This window comes from Saccopteryx leptura, chromosome 1 (assembly GCF_036850995.1).
Source record: "Saccopteryx leptura isolate mSacLep1 chromosome 1, mSacLep1_pri_phased_curated, whole genome shotgun sequence".
NCBI classification, from domain to species: domain Eukaryota; kingdom Metazoa; phylum Chordata; class Mammalia; order Chiroptera; family Emballonuridae; genus Saccopteryx; species Saccopteryx leptura.
In genome coordinates, this window is record NC_089503.1 from 212,810,685 (window position 1) to 212,833,423 (window position 22,739).

Sequence of the window (22,739 nt, forward strand, 5' to 3'; positions counted from 1 at the left end):
TCATTTTTTTAAGGATCTGGATTTCTTAGCAAAACTCATTTGGGAAAACATAAAGATTTCTTCCCCCAAAGAAGGGGGGATGATTTTCTTCCATCTTGCATTATTTTTGAGATAGTATGGGGAAGGAGCAAATAAGCCACGATTGAATAAAATTTCCTATATATTCTTTTCCCTCATTCTTCCATGCAATTTCATTTCATCTTGTAAACTTCTCATTTATTTTATTTTATCATGGATTCCTATGCCTTTTCAAACTAGCTAAAACAATATTGTTTATTGATATTATGGCAAATATGAAGAAACAATTAGACAACACCCATGTTATTTATGGAAGTCACAATCCTGGTGATCTTCACATAACACAATGTCTTCCCCATCAGAATCTCCAGCTACATAAAAATACCGCTCAAGGCCCTGGCCGGTTGGCTCAGTGGTAGAGCGTTGGCCTGGCATGCAGGAGTCCCGGGTTCGATTCCCAGCCAGGGCACACAGGAGAAGCGCCCATCTGCTTCTCTACCCCTCCCCCTCTCCTTCCTCTCTGTCTCTCTTTCCCTCCCGCAGCGAGGCTCCATTGGAGCAAGGATGGCCTGGGCGCTGGGGATGGCTCTGTGGCCTCTGCCTCAAGCGCTAGAATGACTCTGGACGCAACAGAGCGATGCCCCAGAGGGGCAAAGCATCGCCCCCTGGTGGGCATGCTGGGTGGATCCCGGTTGGGCGCATGAGGGAGTCTGTCTGACTGCCTCCCCGTTTCCAGCTTCGGAAAAATGAAAAAAAAAAATGAAAAAAAAAAAATACCGCTCAATTCCACTTGCTGCCCATGTGAGAGACGGGTTCAAGGTGAGCGTTTCATTATTTCTCATTTGGTCACCTGATCTGTGGGAGGGAATGTAACATAGATGCTGCTGCAGGAGAAAGTTTATAATTAAAAAAATAATAAATCAAGAACTTCTACTAAAGTCAAGACCGCTCATCAAAAAATCTCCAGCTCTCTCTTCTGGAACCCTGACTACCCACTACTCCAGGATTCCTGGGGACTCCCATAGTGTGCTGAGGTGGCCTCGCTCTTTTCTACAGGTGTGGACAAGTCCTGCCAGGGGTGAGGATGACAGAGACGCAAAGACCCGACTCCGGGGACCAGGTTCAGTGACGCAGATCCACTTTATTCAGGAAGTAAGCTAGCTTATACACATGGGTTCAGCCAATAGGATGTTTACAGCGTGTCCTTCATAGCCAATTGCTGAAAAGATCAGGGAGCTGTGTGGTTGGCACTAAGTCACTTCCTTATAGCGGGTGAGCTCCCTTCCTGGGTATGCCCAGGAGGCTTCTGGGAGCTGGAGTATTCTCACAGCATTGCATCAGCCGCAGCTGCTAGGAATGCGCTCTATGCTCCACCCACACACAAGTGTGTCCGCATTTACTCTAAAACACTCTGTCATCCACACTCTTCTTTCTTTTCCCTTCCCAGTATCATAGCACTCATACTCCTTACTCCCTTGGACTCTGGCTTCTCTTCAGCTCCTAACTACTTTCTGCAAGGCTAGCAACCTTTTAGTCCTACATCCAGTCATTGGTTTCACCTTCTTTGATATCGGCAAGTCTAGGCAACATGAACTTTTCTCTCCATCTTAGAGCTCTACCCTAATGTGTTTTCTAGGACACTCCACTCTCTGGCTCCACTCATTGTTCCTTACTGCTTTTTCTTTTATTTTTTATCTTGTATATTCAACACAAATTTATTCAGGGACAAACAGTGGGTTAGAACACTGTTAGGAACTTTGTACAAGATGGTCCTTATTCCACGAGATCAAAGTCTGATGGGGAATTAGGGACATACAGAGAGGATTATGGTGCTGAATGATACATCTCATGTTAGAGCAGTGACTCCCAAGTATGATCTGGTGGGCGACATCACCTGGGAGCTTGTTAGAGTTCAACTTTGTGGTCCCCAGCCCAAACCTACCAAAGCAAAAAGCTGAGGTAGTTTTTATTGTGGTAAACATGTAACATAAAATGTACCATTTTAACCATGTATAAGTGTATACAGCTCAGGAATGTTAAGTATATTCACACTGTTGTGAAGCAGATCTCCAAAACTTTTTCATCTTGCAAAACTGAAACTTTATTCTCATTAAACAACTTTTCTTCCCCCCCCACCTCCCGAGCCCCTGGTAACCACTATTCTACCTTCTGTTTCTATGAATTTGACTACTGTAGATAGAACATATCTATACTTATATAGTATTTATCTCTTTCTGCTGGCTTGTTTCATGTTGCATAATGCCCTCAAAGCTCATCCAGCTGTAGCATGTGACTGAGGTGCCTCCCTTTTTAAGAATACATAATATTCTACTGTATGCATGTATCACCGTCTACCTACTCATCCAGTGACAGACATTTGGGTTGCATTTACCTCCTGGCTATTATAAATAGTGCTTGCTTGAACATGGATCCTGATATCTCTTTGAGATCTTGATTTCAATTCTCTTGGATATTTGCTCAGAAGTTAGCTCAGTGGATCCTATGATAATTTTATTTTTAATTGGCTGAGGAGTTTCCAGACTGTTTTCCATAGAAGTTGCACCATTTTGCATTTCTACCAACAGTGCACAAGGGTTTCAATTCCCCCACAACCTAGTCACGGAGAAATAACATTTGTTATTTGCTGTTTTCTTGACAGTAGCCACCTTACCAGGTACAAAGTCGCCTTTATCATTTTACTGAAACCTGAGATCAACTCTTCCAGAGATTCTGACTTTGATCATTTCCTTCTAGTTTTCTTTTTGAGTCTCTCATTTTCAAAGATCACTTCCGTCAGGATGCCTTCCACATCTTTATTCAAAAATCTTGTAGTTACTGACCTAACTCAAAAGTCATTTCCAACTTGCATTTTTGAACATTATAATATAGATAGTTTGGAAGAAAAAATACTGGTTTCATTGGCTTCCCTTGCTATTATTGGTGACCATGGGGCCCAATAATGGACATAAGAGAGAAAAGAATTCTTTATGTGCCGCTTTTACTTTCTGCTATAACCAAAGTCAAAGAATCCTATAAAAGCCTTTCATTTGCAGCAGTTTGAATGATGTCTTGAAAATCAAACTGGATGATGAATCAGAATTGGAAGAGTGAAAAAGAGGGACAGGATGATTTGCTGGTCAGCCCATCAGGCATAAGTATGATCTGAAAGATGAATCTTAAAAAAAGAAAGCCACTTCCCTCTCTTATTCTTTGTCATGTTTGGCTTCAGAAGACAGACCTGCTGTCTGCAACCCAAGGCAGAAGGTGAAAATCTGGTAGCAGGATGGAAATGGAAAATGTGAACATGCCTTCACAGTCATCATCAGTTTCAGGGTTCTTTTTCTCTCCTTTTGGAAAGAAATACTCAGGAAATGAATGTTGGAGTATCAGAACACAGAGGATCAGATTAATGAAACACTAAAACAAAAACAGAGACAAGAGCTTCTTATTCATAGCTGTTCTTATGTTTCAAGTGGAAACATCTTTGGAGTACTAGGACAGGCTCTGCACTCAGCCACAAATCACCTGACAAGAACAGACATGAGACATCCAGACGGAGCAATTCCCTGGAAACATGCTCAACCTTGAGAAGTCAGATGTCACAAAATCACTAAGCTTTCTCTTGGAAATACAGAAGTATCACTCAGGAAAGATCCTCCTGAGTCCAAGAAAAAAAACTGCGATAAATAATGCTAATACCTGCAGATCTATTGCATTTTTAGTTTCCATTGTGCTGTTCCATGTATAAGCTGGCTTTTTTCTCCCAGTAGTAGACAGAGCAGGCATCATGGTTTCCACTATAGAGCCAGAGACCCAAAAGGGGTGCTATGTTCAAAGTCTCACAACCTGTGTAGCAGACCGAAGATTAGAGCTTCTGGGTCTAAACTTTTATGGTCTTGGTTCTCAGTGTGGCATCCCGGTTAAGAAGGAATCCTTGCAGGGACAGAGTTGTATCCTTGACCCTGAGTTTGAAAATGTCCCTGCTTCAGTTGTTTCCGGCACTTGCACCTGATTGCCCCACAATGGCATTCAGAAGCCCTGCTCCTCCATCCGCTGGTGGGGTTTTCAAATGCCTCAGATGGTCTTCTCTATGGTAACAGTTTATCTCTATTTTTTTATTGTCTTTTCTCAGATACTTGTTCAGGTTGCAAGTTCAAAATCAAAGAAACTAATGCCAAGGGAAAGCAACTTACCGTATTTTTTTGCTCCATAAGATGCACTTTTTTTCCCCAAAAGTGGAGGGGAAAATGCCCATGCGCCTTATGGAGTGAATGTTTATTTACTTATTTTTTTTAGCTGCTGCGGGTTCTCAGACAACTAGAAGAGTATTTGAACATTAAAGTCTCTTCTCATTTGTTAATAACAGTGCTAATGGTTATTAATACTGCTGTTGAGTTTACATTGTTGAAATATTATTGTGGTATATTTTATTAAATATTTTAACACACCATTTGGTTCAAAATTTTTTTTTTCTTATTTTCCTCCTTAAAACCTTAGGTGCATCTTATGGTCAGGTGAGTCTTATGGAGTGAAAAATACAGTATTATTCCAGATGTGTGCTGGGCAGCGCAGAATGGGAAAGGCAGGGAAAGACAATCTGAAAGACATGCTTCTGCCTTTAAGGCTACACTACCCAAAAAGGTTCTCTTCCCTGACTGAAGGACATTTCTCCGAAGATCAACATTACCCTGAGGATATTTTTGGCTTTTTTGGGCAACAAATGAAATTGATCATGGAACTTAAAGTTTAAAGCCTAACCCAATGTACAGATACGTAAACATTTGTGACTATTACTCAGTGTGCACATTCATAGTTAAAGCCATGTGCACATGTACGTGTGACTATGGAAGATGCACACTCTTTCTAATATGTGGCCCCAGGCTCTCTGTTGCTCTGAAGCCAGAGCTAGCTGCAAGGCACAGTTTACTGTGCCTCAACCTAAATTCGTAAACGAAAAGCTGATGCAGAAGCTATAACCTATGCTTCAAATTCACTGGGTGGGGATGGGACAGGGTTCGAGGAGGTAGGTGAGCTCTGGTTTATATTTAAATACTACCCAATTAAGATTTTCTTGAGAAACTGCTCTCATACATTCCAAAACACTATTATGACTATCAATGCCCTTTGTAAAAAAAACCCAAATAGCAGTTTAAAAAAATATTAGTACATTCTTTAAAATTGTAAATATACTACCCTGGATGGTGACGCAGTAGATAGAGTGGTGTCCCAAAGCACCAAGGTCACTGATTTGATTGGGGTTTGCCAGCTTGATCCTGGCATCCCCAATTCGATCCCAAGGGCACCAGTTCGACGCTGAGGTCACAGGTTTGAGCCCTGGTCAGAGCACATATGAGAAGCAATCAATGTGCACAACTAAGTGGATCAACGAGTTGATAATTCTCTCTCTCTCAAAATAAATAAATAAACAAAATTGTAAATATCCCTATGACCCCATATCTGATTAAGCAAATCTCATAAGTGACTTCCAAAAGCTGCTTTTTCTATCATGGTTAAAACCATTAGTCAAGTTTGCATGAAAGACCAATATCTTCGTGACTCCACCCGCTGAATTCCTCAGGACATGATATAACGAACAGCTGCCACCTCAACTTTGGCGCCATCCTCGGCGGGCACATCCTAACAGACAGCTTGACTTAAAACCATGAAACTTAAGTAACCTGACTTCTGGCAACATGAAAAGGAAATCTTTGTGATGTGGAAACAGATGTCCCTTAACATTTTTCAGCGTGACATCACCTTCTGTTTGCGTATACATGACTTTTCTCAGTCAGCTTAAAAATAATTTTCACGTGATTCTAAATACCAGCCTGACCCTAGCTGTAATTATCATTCCATTCAAATAACTCTAAGGAAAGTCTACATTTCCGTAGAATTTCCCTTAGTTCCGCTCTGCCACAACATATATAAACTTATGATAATTAAAAGCTATTCCTAGCTGCTGCAGACTAACCTTTTAAATCACTGGGTTCTAGCCCTTTCTAATCAGAAAAGAAATGTTTTGGCCAAGCGTCACATTTCAGCTTTACAAAACCAAGAGGGAATGAGAAGCCAGGCGAGGCACATATCCTCTGTGCCCATGTGGGTCCGCTTCAGGGAGTGCGTCCACAGAGAGCATTCACTAAGCTTCCACCTGCACTTCCAGCTGTGACAAGTGACAAGAACGCTGCTGCAGGACCAGACGGAGCTGGCCAGTCAGGAGCTGAAGGCCTAAGCCACTGGACAACTGGGAAATACTTGAAAAGTCTAAGAATGATGTCAGTCTTCCCGAGTTGAGAGAAGTGAGGCAAAGCACCAATGCCTCTCAGTTCAGGGTCCTAGTTAGACTATGAAAATCTCAGTGGTCCATTCTCCCATCACTTGATTGCTGTTAGCAGATAAAAAGACAGATGCTCCTAGAGCAAACTGGAAAAATGGATACATCACCCAGTTTCCTGACATGAACACAGCACATGAAGATGCTCCCACTTGGGACTGTCCCCAGCCAGTTCTCCTTAGTTATTTTGGAGAGTTCCCAAGGGTTGCACCAAGTATTGCAAATGATTACCATTTTCTTCCTCTTCTGCTCTGGGTGATGTTTCATTCCCTACAGATGACCTCTGACAGTCTGTCCCTCCTGTCTGCCCTGGCACTGAAGCCCCGCCCTCCTCCACATCCTATAGCCTTCCAGCACTACCGACAGCCCTGTGCAAAATCAATATTTTTGATTCAAACACTTTGATTCAAACACTTCGTTCAATTTTCCCACCCTTCCACTGAATGAACATGGAAGAACTTTTAAATATTACAGAAATTAAGCCACCATCTCTGCTTGCATAGATATGATTTTCTACTTCTACTTTTTCCCTCTTGTTTGTGCCATATCTGATCCTGTAAAATGGGTAGCTTTCTCCATAGTCTAAAAGTTTTCTTTAAAAAATTTCCCCACTAGACTGTAGTCTCTTCCATTATTTTACAAGAGCTTTAATGTCATTTAGTCTATATATTTAATTAATCCACTTGAAATATATTTTTATAAGTAAAATAGAATGAGGCTGAAATATTTTTTCTTCCAGATGGATAGTCATTTAACCATCACTTTTTTTATACTAAATAATCCATTCTTTGCCCACTGAGTTTAAACCATCTAAATCATAGAGTTAGTTATCATGTATCCTGGAATCTGCTTCAGGATTTGATATCCAGCTTCAGTTCTCATATTTAATCATTCCTATGATCATACAAATTTGATTGCAGTGGGCTTTATAGTGTTTTGATGTTTTGGGGTTTGAAACTCATCAATTTTAAATGTGTCTTTAGCTATTCTTAGATATTGACATTTTAAAATAATCTTTAAAATCATTTTATCCAATCCTCAATATCCCTCTCCATAAAAATATTTTTGATATTTTATATGGAATTATACTGAATTTATGATACAATTTCTGTTTTATGATTTTATTTTCTTCCCACACAAGTGTGTTTTCCCATTTATAAAAAATCTTATTTTACATTTTTCAATAATATTTTATACTTCTCTATGTAATTTATGCTACAAAAGAGAGAAGCTATTGACTTTTAAATATATTAACTTGTAGCCAACCAACTTACCAAATAATCATATTTGGTCTCTTAGGCTTTCTAGACATTTTAGTATCATATATCTCATATCAATAGAGAATTAGTTTTGCTTCTTGCTTTCCAAATTTTATACAAATAATATAATTACCCCATTGTATTTTCTATAGCTTCCAAGAAAATACTGAATAATAATAATGATAGTATTTAATTGTCTATTTTAAATTATTTTAAAATTTTATTTATAACATTTATATTATTTTATTAGAAGATATTTTTATTATGCTTTTATAATACTATCTATTTTATATTAGCAATGGCAACTAGATTTATTTAATGCCTATTTACCATGCAATGACATAATGAAATGAGTTTTCTCCTTCAGTTATTAATAAAATGGATTATGTTGACAGATGTACTTATATCGAACCATATTACTTTCCTGAAATAAACTCTGCTTGGTCAGACCATTTAACTTTTTCCACACAGATGAATTCTACTGAATACTATAAATATTTGTAATATTTGTATCTGTGTTTTTAACTGAAATTTGGTTATAGCTTTTGTTTCTAGCACTTATCAGTTTATGGTATTAAACTTATCTAGCCTTTACAAAATGAACTGGGGAAGCTTTCTTTCCCCCCCCCACTATGACCAGGGTATATTGTGTGGGTACCAATGATTCATAGAGATTCCCAGCACAGTGCCAACAAATGCCCCAGAAAGAGTAACTGTTTCCCATCTAGGCTGTGTTTCTAGATCACCTCATTACCTAAATTTCTGTTCATTTATGCTAAGGAATCAGAGAGCTTTTCAAAACTGTTGGGAAGATACCCATCAAATTAGATTTATGTAGATATGACTACATTCCAATCTGTGGACTCAACAGGCTCCAACTAGAATCACCCTGCAATTCCCTCTGCCACTCTTCTCAATAATATCTCATGATGCTTCAAAATAAAAGTGCTCACTGCTTAAACACTTAAAGAAAGTAGAAAATTAAAAGCCATTCTTGACTGTTTGATGGAGGTAGGACTGTGTAGAATAAGAGTCCGGCATTCGATTAGGAAACACAGGGTGGGTTAGGCTTCTCCATGTTTGTGATGAACATGAATGAAGTTGCCAGCTCTGACAAGAGAAGGGGAAGTGGCCTTACCTAATTGTTTCTATTTTAATTAGAAAAAGGCAAATTAATTCTTGATGTTATTATTTTTTCTTTTTAAGACTAGGTTAAATGATGCTTCTATAACTTCCACATCTGTAGACAGCAAAGGTACTGAGATGACAGTTGTGCTGAGCTCCATGAATGAATGAGGAGGCTACCTCGCAAACAGCTGCTCTGCTATTGCCAAAAAAAATATTTGTAGGAAACTTGTTTTGTTTCATGAGTAAATTCAATTCCTTATTTCACTGTCAAAGAGTCAGTCATTCTCCATGCCAAACAGCATCATTTTCTAGGGGGAAGTGAGGAGGTATCCATGACTACCCTTTTCTTTATTATGAAAGCCCAAATGAAAACAAAAAAGAAAAAACTAACATATGCCCTGAATAGATGACACAGAACAAGGACTATGCGAGTGCAGATGACAGCAGCACACAGTGAGAGCAGAAATACGCAAGGAAAGGGAAAAGAATGTCAGGAGGGGCACAGAATACACTGCACTGGACATGCAAACTGCAGACAAGGGGAAATAAAAGACAGATAGAAGTGCATAAATGTCAAAGGGAAGAACTTAAATATGTAGCACTTCTGCTCTGGTTAAAATGCAAATAGTGGCCCTGGCCGGTTGGCTCAGTGGTAGAGTGTCGGCCTGGCGTGCAGGAGTCCCAGGTTCGATTCTGGCCAGGGCACACAGGAGAAGCGCCCATCTGCTTCTCTACCCCTCCCCCTCTCCTTCCTCTCTGTCTCTCTCTTCCCCTCCCGCAGCCAAGGCTCCATTGGAGCAAAGTTGGCCCGGGTGCTGAGGATGGCTCTGTGGCTTCTGCCTCAGGCGCTAGAATGGCTCTGATTGCAGTAGAGCGACGCCCCAGATGGGCAGAGCATCGCCCCCTGGTGGGCATGCCGGGTGGATCCCGGTCGGGCGCATGCGGGAGTCTGTCTGACTGCCTCTCCATTTCCAGCTTCGGAAAAATACAAAAAAAAAAAAAAAAAAAGAAAAAAAAGCAAATAGTGGGTCCTGGAGGGTTGGCTCAGCAGTAGAGCATCACCTGGCATGTGGAAGTCCTACGTTTGATTCCCAGTCAGGGCACACAGAAGTAACCTAGTAGAGCAGGGGTCGGGAACCTTTTTGGCTGACAGAGCCATGAACGCCGCATATTTTAAAATGTAATTCCATGAGAGCCATACAATGACCCGTGTACATTATGCATTAACCAATAAAAATTTGGTGTTGTCCCGGAGGACAGCTGTGATTGGCTCCAGCCATTCGCAACCATGAACATGAGTGGTAGGAAATGAATGCATTGTAATACATGAGAATGTTTTATATTTTTAACATTATTATTATTTTTTTTATTAAAGATTTGCCTGCGAGCCAGATGCAGCTATCAAAAGAGCCACATCTGGCTTGAGAGCCATAGGTTCCTGACCCCTAATGTAGACCATTGCCCAGTGTGTGGAAAGTCCTGGGTTTGATTCCCAGTCGGGGCACATAGGAAAAGTGACCATCTGCTTTTCCACACACCTCCACCTTCTCTCTCTCCCTCTCCCGCAGCCATGGCTTGAATGGTTTGAACAAAATTGTCCCTAGGTGCTGAGGATGGCTCCATGACCTTGGATTCAGGTGCTAAAATAGCTTGGTTGCTGAGCAATGGAGCAGCAGCCCCAAATGGGCAGAGCATCACTTTGTAGGGGCTTGCTGGGTGGATCCCAGTAGGGGCGCATGTGGGAGTCTGTCTTTGCCTCCCTGTCTCACACTGAATAATAATAATAATAATAATAAAAGATGCAAAAAATTGCCATGAGGCTGTTATCCCCATTGTAATACTGACAAGTCAGATACACTATCAAAGCTTTTGTTAAACCCATCAGAAAACTGAGGATGTCAATAAGCCAAAATGAACTAAAGTCCAGGGAGTGACAGACCAGACCTAGTGGAAGAGATGCCCATTGCTGGTATTCCGGGAAGAGCAGGCAAAAGGGGATCCTCTGTAGAAACCAGCTGGCCTTGTAATGACCCTTTAATGAGCACACATGATCTGGCATGAGAGGTCTGAGTCCTGCGGAGCCCCAGCCATAGCGTGAGTCTCACCCATCCACCTACTCTTTCTCACTAGACTTCACACGGTGAAGGAGGGTATGTCAATGTCCAGGGGAGCTAACAGCTTCATCCTGGGCTCTACAGGGCTTTTTCCAATGCCCGTGCAGGACATGGGATCTGCCCATGTCCTAGGCTGAAGCTTGGGAGGGAAAAGGGGGACAGTTGGGAGTTGAAAAAAAATTGCCCCAAGAATCTTCAACTTGGTTTCATGTAGAAAAATGAATTAATGTAATTCACTACATTAACAGAATAAATAAGAAAAACCTTTAAGCATCTTAATACATATCAAAAATTAGCTGACTAAACTGAACACTATTCATAATAAAAACACAGAAAATCAGGACTAGAGGGAAATCCCTTAATCTGATAAAAGGAATCCATGAGAAAACATACTTTCTGGTGTAATATTAAACACTTTTCTGCTAAGTTTAGGAACAAAACCAGGATTTGCACTGTTCTCACTCCTATGACTATTGCCCTGACGTTCCAGTGCCTCGGCCGGTGCCGTAAGGGAAGAGAAAGTACACAGTGACTGGAGGGGAACACGGACCTTTCCTATTCACAGATAACATGATTGGGTATCTACAAAATTCTATGTAATCTAAAAATAATCCTTTAGAAGTAATATGCGAATTTAGTAAGGCAGTAGAATATAAGGCCAATATACAAAACAATTGTATTTATATCTATTAACAAACAAGTGTTGAAAACCATGCTTTAAAAATTACCTTAGTATAAAAAAATCAAATATCCCTAGAAATAAATCTAAAAAAAATTATTATAACCACAAACAAATGATCTGAACACAAATACACTGTTGATAAAATTTAAATATCTAAATAAATCAAATTTTATATGCCTACCATATTTATAAATCAATAGGTTACATATTGTTAAGATATCCATTCTCTCTGAATTAATCTATGGATTCAACATAATTCTAATAAAAAATTCCAACAGGTTTTCTTGAAGAAATTGACAACCTTTCAGAAAATGTATAAGGAAAGACAAATCCTCTACAATAGGCAAAACAAAACAAAACGAAAAAACTCAAAATGTTGATGAAAAGAACAAAGCTGGCAAAGATAGATCACTTGAGTTATCTAATTTCAGGACTTACTATAAAGCTAAAATAATCATGCTATTGTCATAAAGCCAGACAAAGAGATCAATGGGACAGAATGGAACATCCAGAAACAAATCCACATGTATCAGTAGACAACTGATTTACCAGTCAAGGCACCAACTAAATTCCGTGGAGGAAAAAGACAACTTTGATACTTAGCTCATTTTTATCAAAAAAATTAATTTGAGATATTTTTACAGAGAGAGGAAGAGAGAGAGAGAGAGAAACATCAATTTGTTGTTCTGCTTATTTATGCTTCTGTACGTGCCCTGTATGGTTAGCTCTTGTACATGCCCGGACCTGGGATTGAACTCACAAATTTGGTGTACTGGGATGACACTCTAACCTACTGAGCTACACAGCTAGGCCTCAGGGAATTTTAAAATAGAGCATACAACCAGAATATATCCAGAAGACATTAACTTCACTGTTAGAAGTTGGGTTCTCATACCCTAAAGTTGGGGTCTAATTTCAAACACTAAAGTCCCCACCAAACAGCTGACTGTTAGAGCAGCCCATTTTCAGAAAATAAATAATTTCCTCGTGGTGAGGAAAATAATAAAGTCACTCTCATTCACATGATGACCTTATGGCCCCCATACGCCACCTCTCCATACTGCAGTGAATGGGGAGGATGAAAAAGAGTAGGAGGAAACAATAGTCGTTCTGAATAAACAGTTAGACTCTTCTCATTTGTTACAATGATTAATTGCATTTCTACTAACCTTAGTAAAACAATCAATCCTAGGTCTAGTAGAGGAATACAAGAAGAACAGCTAGTTAGACATGGCTGTATCAAGGGCACAAATGACAGGCTATCATTTCTCTGTAAAAATATCTAATAGTAACATGTATGCAAATGAATATAAAATAAAAAAGTAACAAATTTACTTGACTAGTTAACTCCAAGTAACCATACACTCAGTAGGAAAAGATAAGCAACTTAGTCATCTGACTCAACTAACTAGAATTCAGCCAATAATACGGGGTCAGCTAATAGGATCCATGGTTGCTAGGATCAAATATTAAAGCTACTTTTAAATATATGGATTCACACAATTCATTAACTTTCCAAAACTCATAAATATTCATAATCTCATTTCTTAAGCCTTAAAAGTATTATGTTCCTAAAAAGCTTAAGTTAATAAATGTTCATAATTATAAACTGTAGTTTAAACTCACTTCCTGCCACCCCTTCCCCCACACGACTCCACCCCAAAGAAACACTTCAGCCAGGAGAGAAAAAGGGCCCGGATGAAGAGTCTGTGTCCCTGGGGACTATTAGCATATTAATGAACTGTGTTGCTATTTACAACACCAGAGTTAACTGTTAGTTATTTTAAGGACGAAGTTATACCTTAATTAACAACACGTGGTAAATGAAAGCTGGTTGCTTTTCTTAGGTATGTTCCAATTTCACAAGTCTTACTTCACAGCAGGGATTCCAGTGCACCCAATACTCTCACGTGGTAATACCTCTGATTGAGGAAGAAAGTCTTTATATGATTAGTTTCCAGAAATAGAACCAACAAAAAAAGCATAATCGATGAGTAAACTAATTATCCCTAAAGCATTAACATACATGCACATCATAAACAAGGGGAGGGAGGAGGGGACAGGAACACCTTTGGTGTTTCATATTTCTAACGCTAATATTTCTGAAGACTTATCAAGCCCAAGAGTTTCGGAGCATCATCTCGATGTCTGTAGCATAGAGTTTCTAGAACTCGGTGCCTCCCATAGCCTCTGTCCTGTCTATGCCCCGGGCCTGTTGGGAAGATTGAATTTGACCATGTGCTTGAGAGAACATAGCCTCATAGTCACAGCTTCTCCTTCCCTGTCATCCTGACTGTTTCTCTGCTTATTACTTCTCTGCACAGTTACATGTCCCCCTCCCCCCGGGCCATTTACACCATCTCCCTTTCCTGCCCAACTTTATGATTTGTCCCCGTTCTCTTCATTTTTCTCTCTTCTCTGACAGAGGGAAATAGGCCATCAATCTGCGCACGGAGGCCTTGTGCATAGTCTCTCAACCCTGTCAGATCAGTCCAAGTGGTCCACTCCTTTTTCACACGTGACCTCAAAAATCAAGGGAAATGGAAAGAAAAAATAAACAAAACTCCCAAGCAAATATTTTTTGGTTACCAGTTTGAACCCCAGTTTCACATTGCAAAATGTTTTTATCTTTCCCCTCTTCTCCAAGGAAATCAGAAATAATAAATATAGGCCCTCTTAAAAATAAACAGCAAATAAAGAAAAAGATTTAGTTAATATTCCCTTTTTTATTTGTATGACTTCTGAGGGGCTGTGAGGCAGCAGTCAGACCAAGAAGACGATGAAAGCAGCAACCTACACTTATCAATCTGTAACTTTTAGTCTTGTAAATATTTACCTGTATTGACTTATTTAACCTTTACAACCCCAAAAGGTAAATACTATAAATAAACAGAGACACTGAGAATTCATTCTCCCAGGGTCACAAAGCTAGTAAATGTAACGAGACCAGACAGTCAGCCTTTATAAGAGGTGTACCAGACTATTCCACCATAAATATTTCTATTCCACATATATGCTGTGCATTTAAGAGGCCATTTCTTCTGCAATTTTTTAAAATGAACTTTTCTGGGATTAAGATGAATAGAAATTCCTTCAATACAGACTATATTTTTCTCTATTAAATATACTCACCATCCATCTATGTTATATATTTTGTGGTAGGGAACAGAAAGGGAAGACAGAGTCAGGAGCAACACAGAAATGCCTCAGTGAAGGTACAGTTTAAAGTTCAGTCTTCTCGCCTGACCTGTGGTGGCACAGTGGATAAAGCATCAACCTGGAACGCTGAGGTCGTTGGTTCAAAACCCTGCACTTGTCTGGTCAAGGCACATATGGGAGTTGATGCTTCCTGCTCCTCCCCGCTTTCTCTCTCTCTCTCCTCTCTAAAATGAATAAGTCTTAAAAAAATAAAATAAAGTTCAGTCTTCCCTGGACAAGATGCCCTGTGATTCTCTGGGTCAAGCAGCATCCCTGGACTTCATCCAGAATTCTCCTAGAACCTATTGGCCTACTTGCCTTCAAAGTGTCTCCTGGTTTGTGTTTCCCTGTTGACCAGCAAGATGCCCTGCCTTGGAAACAGATGCCCTGCCTAGGCATCTTAAAGGAGACTTAAAGGAGAAGGCTCATTTTAACCCCCGTTCCTGATGCCTACCAATCACATTCTCTCCAGTCCAGAAATTATAAGAAAGGCCTCCAGAGACAATGACTGGGTATTTAACTATCTACCCAGGTTGAAGTGGAGGAAAAGTCAGACCAGATAGGAAGACTGAAGAATCAGGGACAAAAAAGTCATTGGGACTTTATACGACTTTCATGGAAAGAGGAGAATGAAGGCTCCTGCCTAGTGCTTCCATTATCTTCTTTGTTTGCTTGGCTGCCAGAAACAACTTCAGGAAATACAGGGGCACTTTCTCTCTGTACAGTATGTAAAAGAATAAACTGCAAAGGTAGACCACTTTGTCAATCTCATTTCAGAGTAATTACAATATCCAGACAGTTGTGAACCATTCTTTAATTTCTTCCACTAGCATTCTACCCACAGTATTACTCCCTTCAGCAACTTCTTAAAACAACAACAAAAATATCAACTCAAAGATCAAACCAGCCTCCCCAAAAAAGAGAAAAATCTGTTTTGGAAGCTTGTGATCTTACCCAATTGCCAATCTGGCATGAAGCCAAAGGAATTTGGAGAAAAAAAAATTCAGGCAAACTAGAAAGAGAAGACAAGCATCGACACAGCACAAATACCCTCTTTGAAAAATGCCAGTTACATTTTTAAAAAAGTGTGTAAAAGCATAACTTTGCAAAAGACAGAAAGAAGTACAAGTACTTACAGTGTCATGAGACTTATCCTTGACATCATAGACTGTGAGCTTTATTTTGGTCTCCTCATAGATGGGATACTCCGATGGGAATGTGACACCCGTCAGGAACAGTGGGTCTCTTGTTCCCTGGAAGAGCACAGGCAGACAACTTTGATTCAACAAGGCAGCAACTGCAGTGGCAGCAGGCAGCACTACATGAGAAGGCCGAAAGGGTGGCTGGTCTGTTTGTTTTTCTAGGAAACTGTTCTATGAAGAAAGACCTGAATTAGCAAATGATACTGGGAGGCAACAATAGGATCCAAGGCCCCAGCGTCCTGATAAAGATGTTAATAGTACATGGCCCTGCTTCCTTGTCAAGCTGCTAATCCTCTTGAAAACCAATTTATTTTCATTATCTGCAGAACCCTTCTTTGGGGTCAGCAGTCCATCCATTTAGAATACATGTATTGAATAGAATCTGTAATGGATGCATACAGGTTAAGGTATTGACTGATCACATTAAAATGAAGCAGTTTTCTTATAGAGAATCATTTGGGAAGCATACGCTGTCCATTTATTTCCTGTCTGTAATGATTCCATCGAAAGTCATGCTCTGATAATGCCCATTTGTTTTTAGATATTCAGCTGTGTTGTTGTTGTTGTTTTTCTCAGACCAATTAGAAAACTAATGAAAGAAACTAAATATGACGAATTGGGGGCTGGGAAATGACCAGCTCAGGATAGAGAGCACAGGAAATCTCACTGTCTCAGAATTCAATTTTTAAAGAGCTGATATCCAACATTAAATTTCATATCTATATCTAAGTATCTATAGTATTGCTGAATATCATGGAGATGTTTGCTAGAGTTTTGTAAGCCCAAGTAATTCACTGGTTCATTCATTCTTTCTTCTCTTGATCCAATAAATACTACTTTTGTTCCTCACTGTGTTAGACACTTCAGAACAGGAAGCGAATAAAACAGCCCCGAACAACTACATATATATACTATATATATATATATATATATATATATATATATATATATATATATATATTCAAATCTAAAAATTGGAAGTGTGTCATCATAAATGCTTTCTTTTACATTCTGATGACATTTTTAAAATAATGGAGTTGGAATCATACTTGAAAAAAAAGTTTCTTTCACAGAAAATGCACCACTTTACAATTTCAGTCATTTTCTTTATATGAATAAGACTCTCTTTGTTTATTCAACTCCAGCATTCACTACAAAATTACACCAGCATTGGAGCCCAAAGTTTCCACCGGGCAGACTCAGGGCGGCGTGCAGGATCTGGGTCACTCACTTCCATTGGAGAAATGAGAGTTCAGTCCGAATCATTTATTCCACTAAGTGCATCAAGACGCAGGTCAGCTCCGAGCCAGCCGGGCCTGAGGTGGGTTCTTACAGAGCAAGTCCTCATTCAAAACAGACAGGGCTCATAGGTCTTAGCACTGTCTTTAGTCCCAGACATTCAAACAAGTTATCTCTCCTCCGCTAACATTGTGAAATACACGTGATAAGAACAAAATAATCAAAAGGGAAACACTTCCTCTTTTGAATCTGATCCAACCTAATAACCAGTTTCCTCTTGACACATATTGAATGTTCTGTTAGCACTAATAAATGTAAATAGGAAATCTCTCGTCTGATGAGTAATATTTACACCTTTTGCCTAGAAATATTAATTTCTCAGAATCATCACGTACCTCTCTCTGGAAAATATTTTTCTTTCAAAAGACAGACACAAACAGCTGAGAATAGTTTGCACAGCCAGACTGAAGAACACAGGAAAAAAATGAAAAGGGCAAAAAAACCCCCAAAACATTCAACAGGTTTAAAACTTCCCTGGGTATTTTACGACTTCCTCCCCCCCCCAAATAAACATTCATTCCATTTAATTTAATATATATAATGTTATTATATTATATTATATTAATTATATTATATTATATTATATTATATTATATTAATGTGTGTGTGTGTGTGTTTTTTCCTATTTGCTTCTCTATTACAGGATTCCAAGTGGGGATTTTTCTTTCTGTTTACTAAATAAAAAGGTCTTTTATGAAAAAGGCAAGTTCTTCCCCCATTTGTTGATTCTGGGAAGTGACCAATGCAAGCTTTATAACCTCAGGTATGTGTTCCGAAAGGGCAGAGGGCAGGAATACAGCGCAGCCGCAGGCCGGGGACTGACTTTTTTCAGCGGCTTGCAAGAATCCCGGAGAGACTGAGCGCGCGGGAGCTCACCTCCACAATCTCGGTGCTGGAGTATCTTGTCAGCCCCTGCTCCGCGGGGTGGATCACGGAGATCTGCACCAGGGTGTTCAGCTTCCGATCACGGACAGGAGCCACCAGATCCTTGCACGCTGGCAGAGGCAGAGCAAAGAGAAAGAAAAGAAACTGACTCCGTATCTCGGGGAAAACTTCTGTTCGAAGTTGGAAGTAAACTTAGCTACCGGCGCTGAATGAAATCTGTGGGGACTCGGGCTGACTTTACAGAGGAAGTCCCTTGGAAGTACCTTACAGAAATAGGAAGTCACGTGCTGCGGAGCTGAATTGAGAGTTCATTTCCACTGGCCACATTTGCAGCTCTTGCAAGTCCGGACTGCCCTGGGATCCCCAGCTCTCGTGTGTCACTAGGCACACACAGCTCCAGGGACTTGAGGGACCTTAAAGAGTCATTAATCCTGGTCTTTAATTCTCACTCTTGGACTAAAGAAACTGAGTCAGGAAACTTCGCTGTCCCGTGTTGACACTGGCTGGATTAGTGTAAAGGCTGAAATGCACACTAGCCCCTTACCTAGCTATTCCCTCGAGCTAGCCTCGGATAGACAGACACTGGGACAGAAACTGGGTGGAGAGGCAGGGCTCAGCCACTAGGGAAAGGCAGAGGAGGAGGCAGAGGAGGGGTTAAAAACAACAACCCCGCCCTCAGTCTGGGATCCCAGCCAAGTCTGGGAGGGAGAAATGTGGAATAAAGATGGGTTATATTCCGGCCTGGGGGCCACCAATGTAAGAAATTTCCCTTGAGACACCAGGCTCATATTACAGACTCTCATCACCACATCCCATAGATACGTGGATGTTTTCTCCTCCCACATACCATTCTCACAATTTGACCAAGAAAAAACCCAAATATATATGTATTCCTTTGCCGTAAGCCCAACATCTCTTCTCAGTGTGCTTCCTTTCTTGGCTTTGAAATAGTAACTTGACTACCCACACTTGCAACTTGAAGTGTGACGCAAAGTTTCCTCACTGAAGGGGTTCAAGCCTGGCTCAGGTGTGGTTTTATGCAGGCTGGAGCTGTGGGGAAACTGAGAAGTAGCCCTGGTCCCAGGTTCTGCCTCTAACCAGCGCAGGAAGAGAAGGAAGGAGGCGTGTATTGAAACTACTGGGACAGGGGGACTAGGGCTAACTCTGCAACTTGAAAGCAAAGTATTAATAATTATCACCTTTCAATTGCTTACAGATCATCTCATTTGGTAGAATCAGAATGGGACAGCAGGAGCTTTGGAACAAAGCAGGCTTGCTTTTCCCTGAGTCCTACCAGCTAACCAGTGCTGGGCAAAGTTAACTTAATTAACTCCATCTTGCAAGACTTTTCGAGACCCTTTTATTCCTGTATGGCATTTTGTCATCATTTTTCCTTATTTAAACCACATGCACTAGCTTAGGGAAGCATGTATGGAAAAAAAGAATAGCCACATTTAACCCTCACTATTTTTTGAAGCATTTTAGTACTTATCTTTTTATTTCTCCAAATGGTGTTTTGAATTATTTCAGTTTTACATATTAGGAATGAGCAGCTTGAAAATACTAGCCAGTTACATTTATATCACTAGACCTCTCGGTGGTTTGCTTACATCACACACCATTAGTTCCATTTCTCTTCCTGGCCTTCTGAATTCCTCTCCTGCACAATGGCGCTGCTGTTTGGAAGAGCCCTTAGCAGTATTCTTTATTGCTCAACCCAAAAGAGCTACAGTTTTATAAAGTACTCATATGAGGTTTCAACACTGTCAACATATCACCGGAAGGGGGAAAAAAAGTTAGATTTAGACTTTACTGTTCTTAAGTGGTTATTTTGATCATTTCCTTTGCTTGTATATGAATGTGTTTAATTTTATCACTCTTGGTTTTCAGCTCACCCTGTACAGCTCTCTCCCCATTTACTGGTATTGACATATATCTGTCCTTAGATTTTAAAGCTGGAGTCTTCTTGTTTCAAACCCATGTCTCTCTCTCACTTTATGGTCTCCTTGCTACCTTATGACACTTTGGCTCAAAATAAGTTACTCTTCTGATTTCTTATCAGACTTGATTGTGGGCTGTGGTTATTTCCCAGAAGTGAGCAGCTGTTCTCCGTTTTATCAGAGAGATTCTCAGACTCACTCCTAATAAAAACAGAGAAAAACTCCATTCGAATGAAATGATCTGTCCAAACCCATCTGTAGCTTCCCCAATGCAGGTGAAGCCAAAACAGTAATAATGGCACTTCGTGTTTCTTCACATTCTAAAACTAAAAGCAGGTATAGAAAACAATGACTCAAGTCAAACGCTGGGGTACACATATCTCTTTTCTCAACACCCCGGAGAATTGACTGCTCCCTAATGCATATGGAGCATGATGTCATGCAAAGGCCCTCGGATTGGTAAGAATTTGAGCTGTATATCTCAGATTCCCTGTTTCCTAGTTATGTGACATTAATTCCCAAACTCTTTTTTTAATGTTTATTTTATTGATTTTAGAGAGGAAAGGAAGGAGAGAGAGATACAGAAACAGAAACAGTGATCTGTTCCTGAATGTGCCCAGACCGGGGATCAAACCAGCAACCTCTCTGCTTCGGGATGATGCTCCAACCAACCGAGCTATCTGGCCAGGGCAAGTCTCAAACTCTTAAGACACTCAATTTCCTAATCTGTCCACCTGTTTCTCTGGATGGAGGTGAGGAAGGAATTATGCCCTTCTTATGCAGGGACTTTTTTAATGCAAAATAAAGTTTACTAATATCATTATACCAATATTTATCAATATTAATTCCAAATTGACCACTATGTAGTGTTGTGTTATTCTGTAAAATAATTGTTTATTGACTCAGTCCTATTCACATAACCCCTTAAGAGCTGTCACCAGCTCCAACAGTTCTTTGTATTTACCAAACCCAGGACATGAGTCATTCATTGCATTTCATAATGTGAAACCCACACACACCATGGCTCTGCACATACTAAAACTGTCCCACTGGACAGGGTGAGAAATGATGAGTGATTGTACTGTTTCATGCAGAGGTTACTCAGTCAATCACAGTAAAGTCTAACTTGCACAGGAATTACTCATAGACAGTAAGAAGCCTGAAAAATCTGTTTTCAGAAAAAAAAAAAAATGTTCTATTGGTCTGCCAGCCATACTTAACCACTGCCCATTACTCAAGCAGAACTATGCTCTAGGAATGACCCTCATAAATGACCTGCTTCTGTGGTTTTGTATTTTTAAAAAATTCTTGAATCAAATAGGTCATGATAAATAAATGCTTCTTAGCAATTGGTCATTCATCAGTAGACTTTTACTTTTATTTCTGCCTTTTACTGGCTTTGTTTTGGACTAAGCCATTTAAAAGTATTCTCAGAGCCCAGAAGAGTTAAAAGACACAAGATGTTAATAGGTTGGGATTTAAATGGCTTATGTCCATTGAATTGACTACTTTTTTATTTTACTGAAAAGGGGGAAAATAACAGTTTAGAAGTAGTGAGTGGTTTTTCAAAAAATTATAATTTTAAATATTTATTTATGAAAAACAAAAGAGCTACCAGAGACTATTTTTCCCGTTGACTTTGCTATAATTACTAGTACGGTGAGGGCCCTCTTTCTATTATTATCAGTTGTAAGTAAGATGCCGATGGGCAGCTCTAGCTCCGATTTGTATAGGAGCCAGAGGATGCTCATTCTGCTAGAAGAAAATCCTCAGTAGAAGTGAATGATAAAAACAAATGGAGCTTTACCATCTCAGGGGAGGGCTAGGCACTGAGTCAAATGGCAAGCTTAGGCTGTGTCAGAAGAGGGGACTGCTGTTCAAATTCATTGCCTAAAGAAACAAAAGCCCACAGTGGCATGATCTGAGGATTTGTCCAAAGTTTGAAATCCCAGCCACTGCATAGGGCTAAAGCTGTAAGAGCCACACCAAATTCATCTGTGACTCAATTTGGTCCAAGAACCAGAAGTGGCCAACCTCTGTTCTAGATGCTTAAAGCTACTGCTGGGATTCTCAGGAAGAGACCACAGAGCATCTTTTTCCCAGCAGTTCTTCAAGTATTTGAGAGTCTACAAGTTAAAGGGCAGGCTCTTACAGTATTAATATTGTGTCTACATAAAAATGCTGGGGTATTTTTGTTTTTGTTTTTTTAATTCATTGAGAGGAGAGGAGGCAGAGACAGACTCTGACCAGGATTCAGCCAGAAAGCCCACTAGGGGGTGATGCTCTGCCCATCTGGGGCATTGCTCTGTTGCTCAGCAACTGGGCTCTTCTTAAGGCCTGAGGCAGAGGCTCCAGGGAGCCATCCTCAACACCCGGGGCCAATTCACTTCAATTGAACCATGGCTGCAGGAGGAGGGTAGAGAGAGGAGAGAGAAAGAGAGAGAGAGAGAGAAGCAAGAGCGGGAGGGGTGGAGAAGCAGATGGGCACTTCTCCTGTGTGCCCTGACTAGGAATTAAACCCAGGACATCCACATGCCAACTGGACCAACTGGACAGGGAAAAAATGATTTTTTATAAAAGATCAGTTTTTGTTTCATTCAGCCATCTTTCTAAATCATGCCAAGTCTGTCGAGTCCAGAGAATCATTCTATTATTCTAGTCAACTCTGGCTGGAAGCCTA

General features: G+C 40.2%; 1 protein-coding gene across 12 annotated transcripts in view; it reads right to left on the bottom strand.

Annotated features, from left to right (window-relative positions):
* INPP4B (inositol polyphosphate-4-phosphatase type II B) overlaps positions 1–22,739 on the bottom strand; it is a 611,130-nt gene that overhangs the window by 260,336 nt on the left and 328,055 nt on the right. For 10 of the 12 annotated variants that reach the window (XM_066385755.1, XM_066385735.1, XM_066385716.1 and 7 more), the window contains 2 exons: positions 18,111–18,229; positions 15,870–15,986 (listed from right to left, as the gene is read on the bottom strand). In XM_066385755.1, the coding sequence (XP_066241852.1) occupies positions 15,870–15,986; positions 18,111–18,229 (236 nt within the window). Of the gene's footprint in view, positions 1–13,336; positions 13,397–15,869; positions 15,987–18,110; positions 18,301–22,739 lie in introns of those variants that run through there. The other 2 variants (XM_066385804.1, XM_066385787.1) reach the window with 2 other exon arrangements.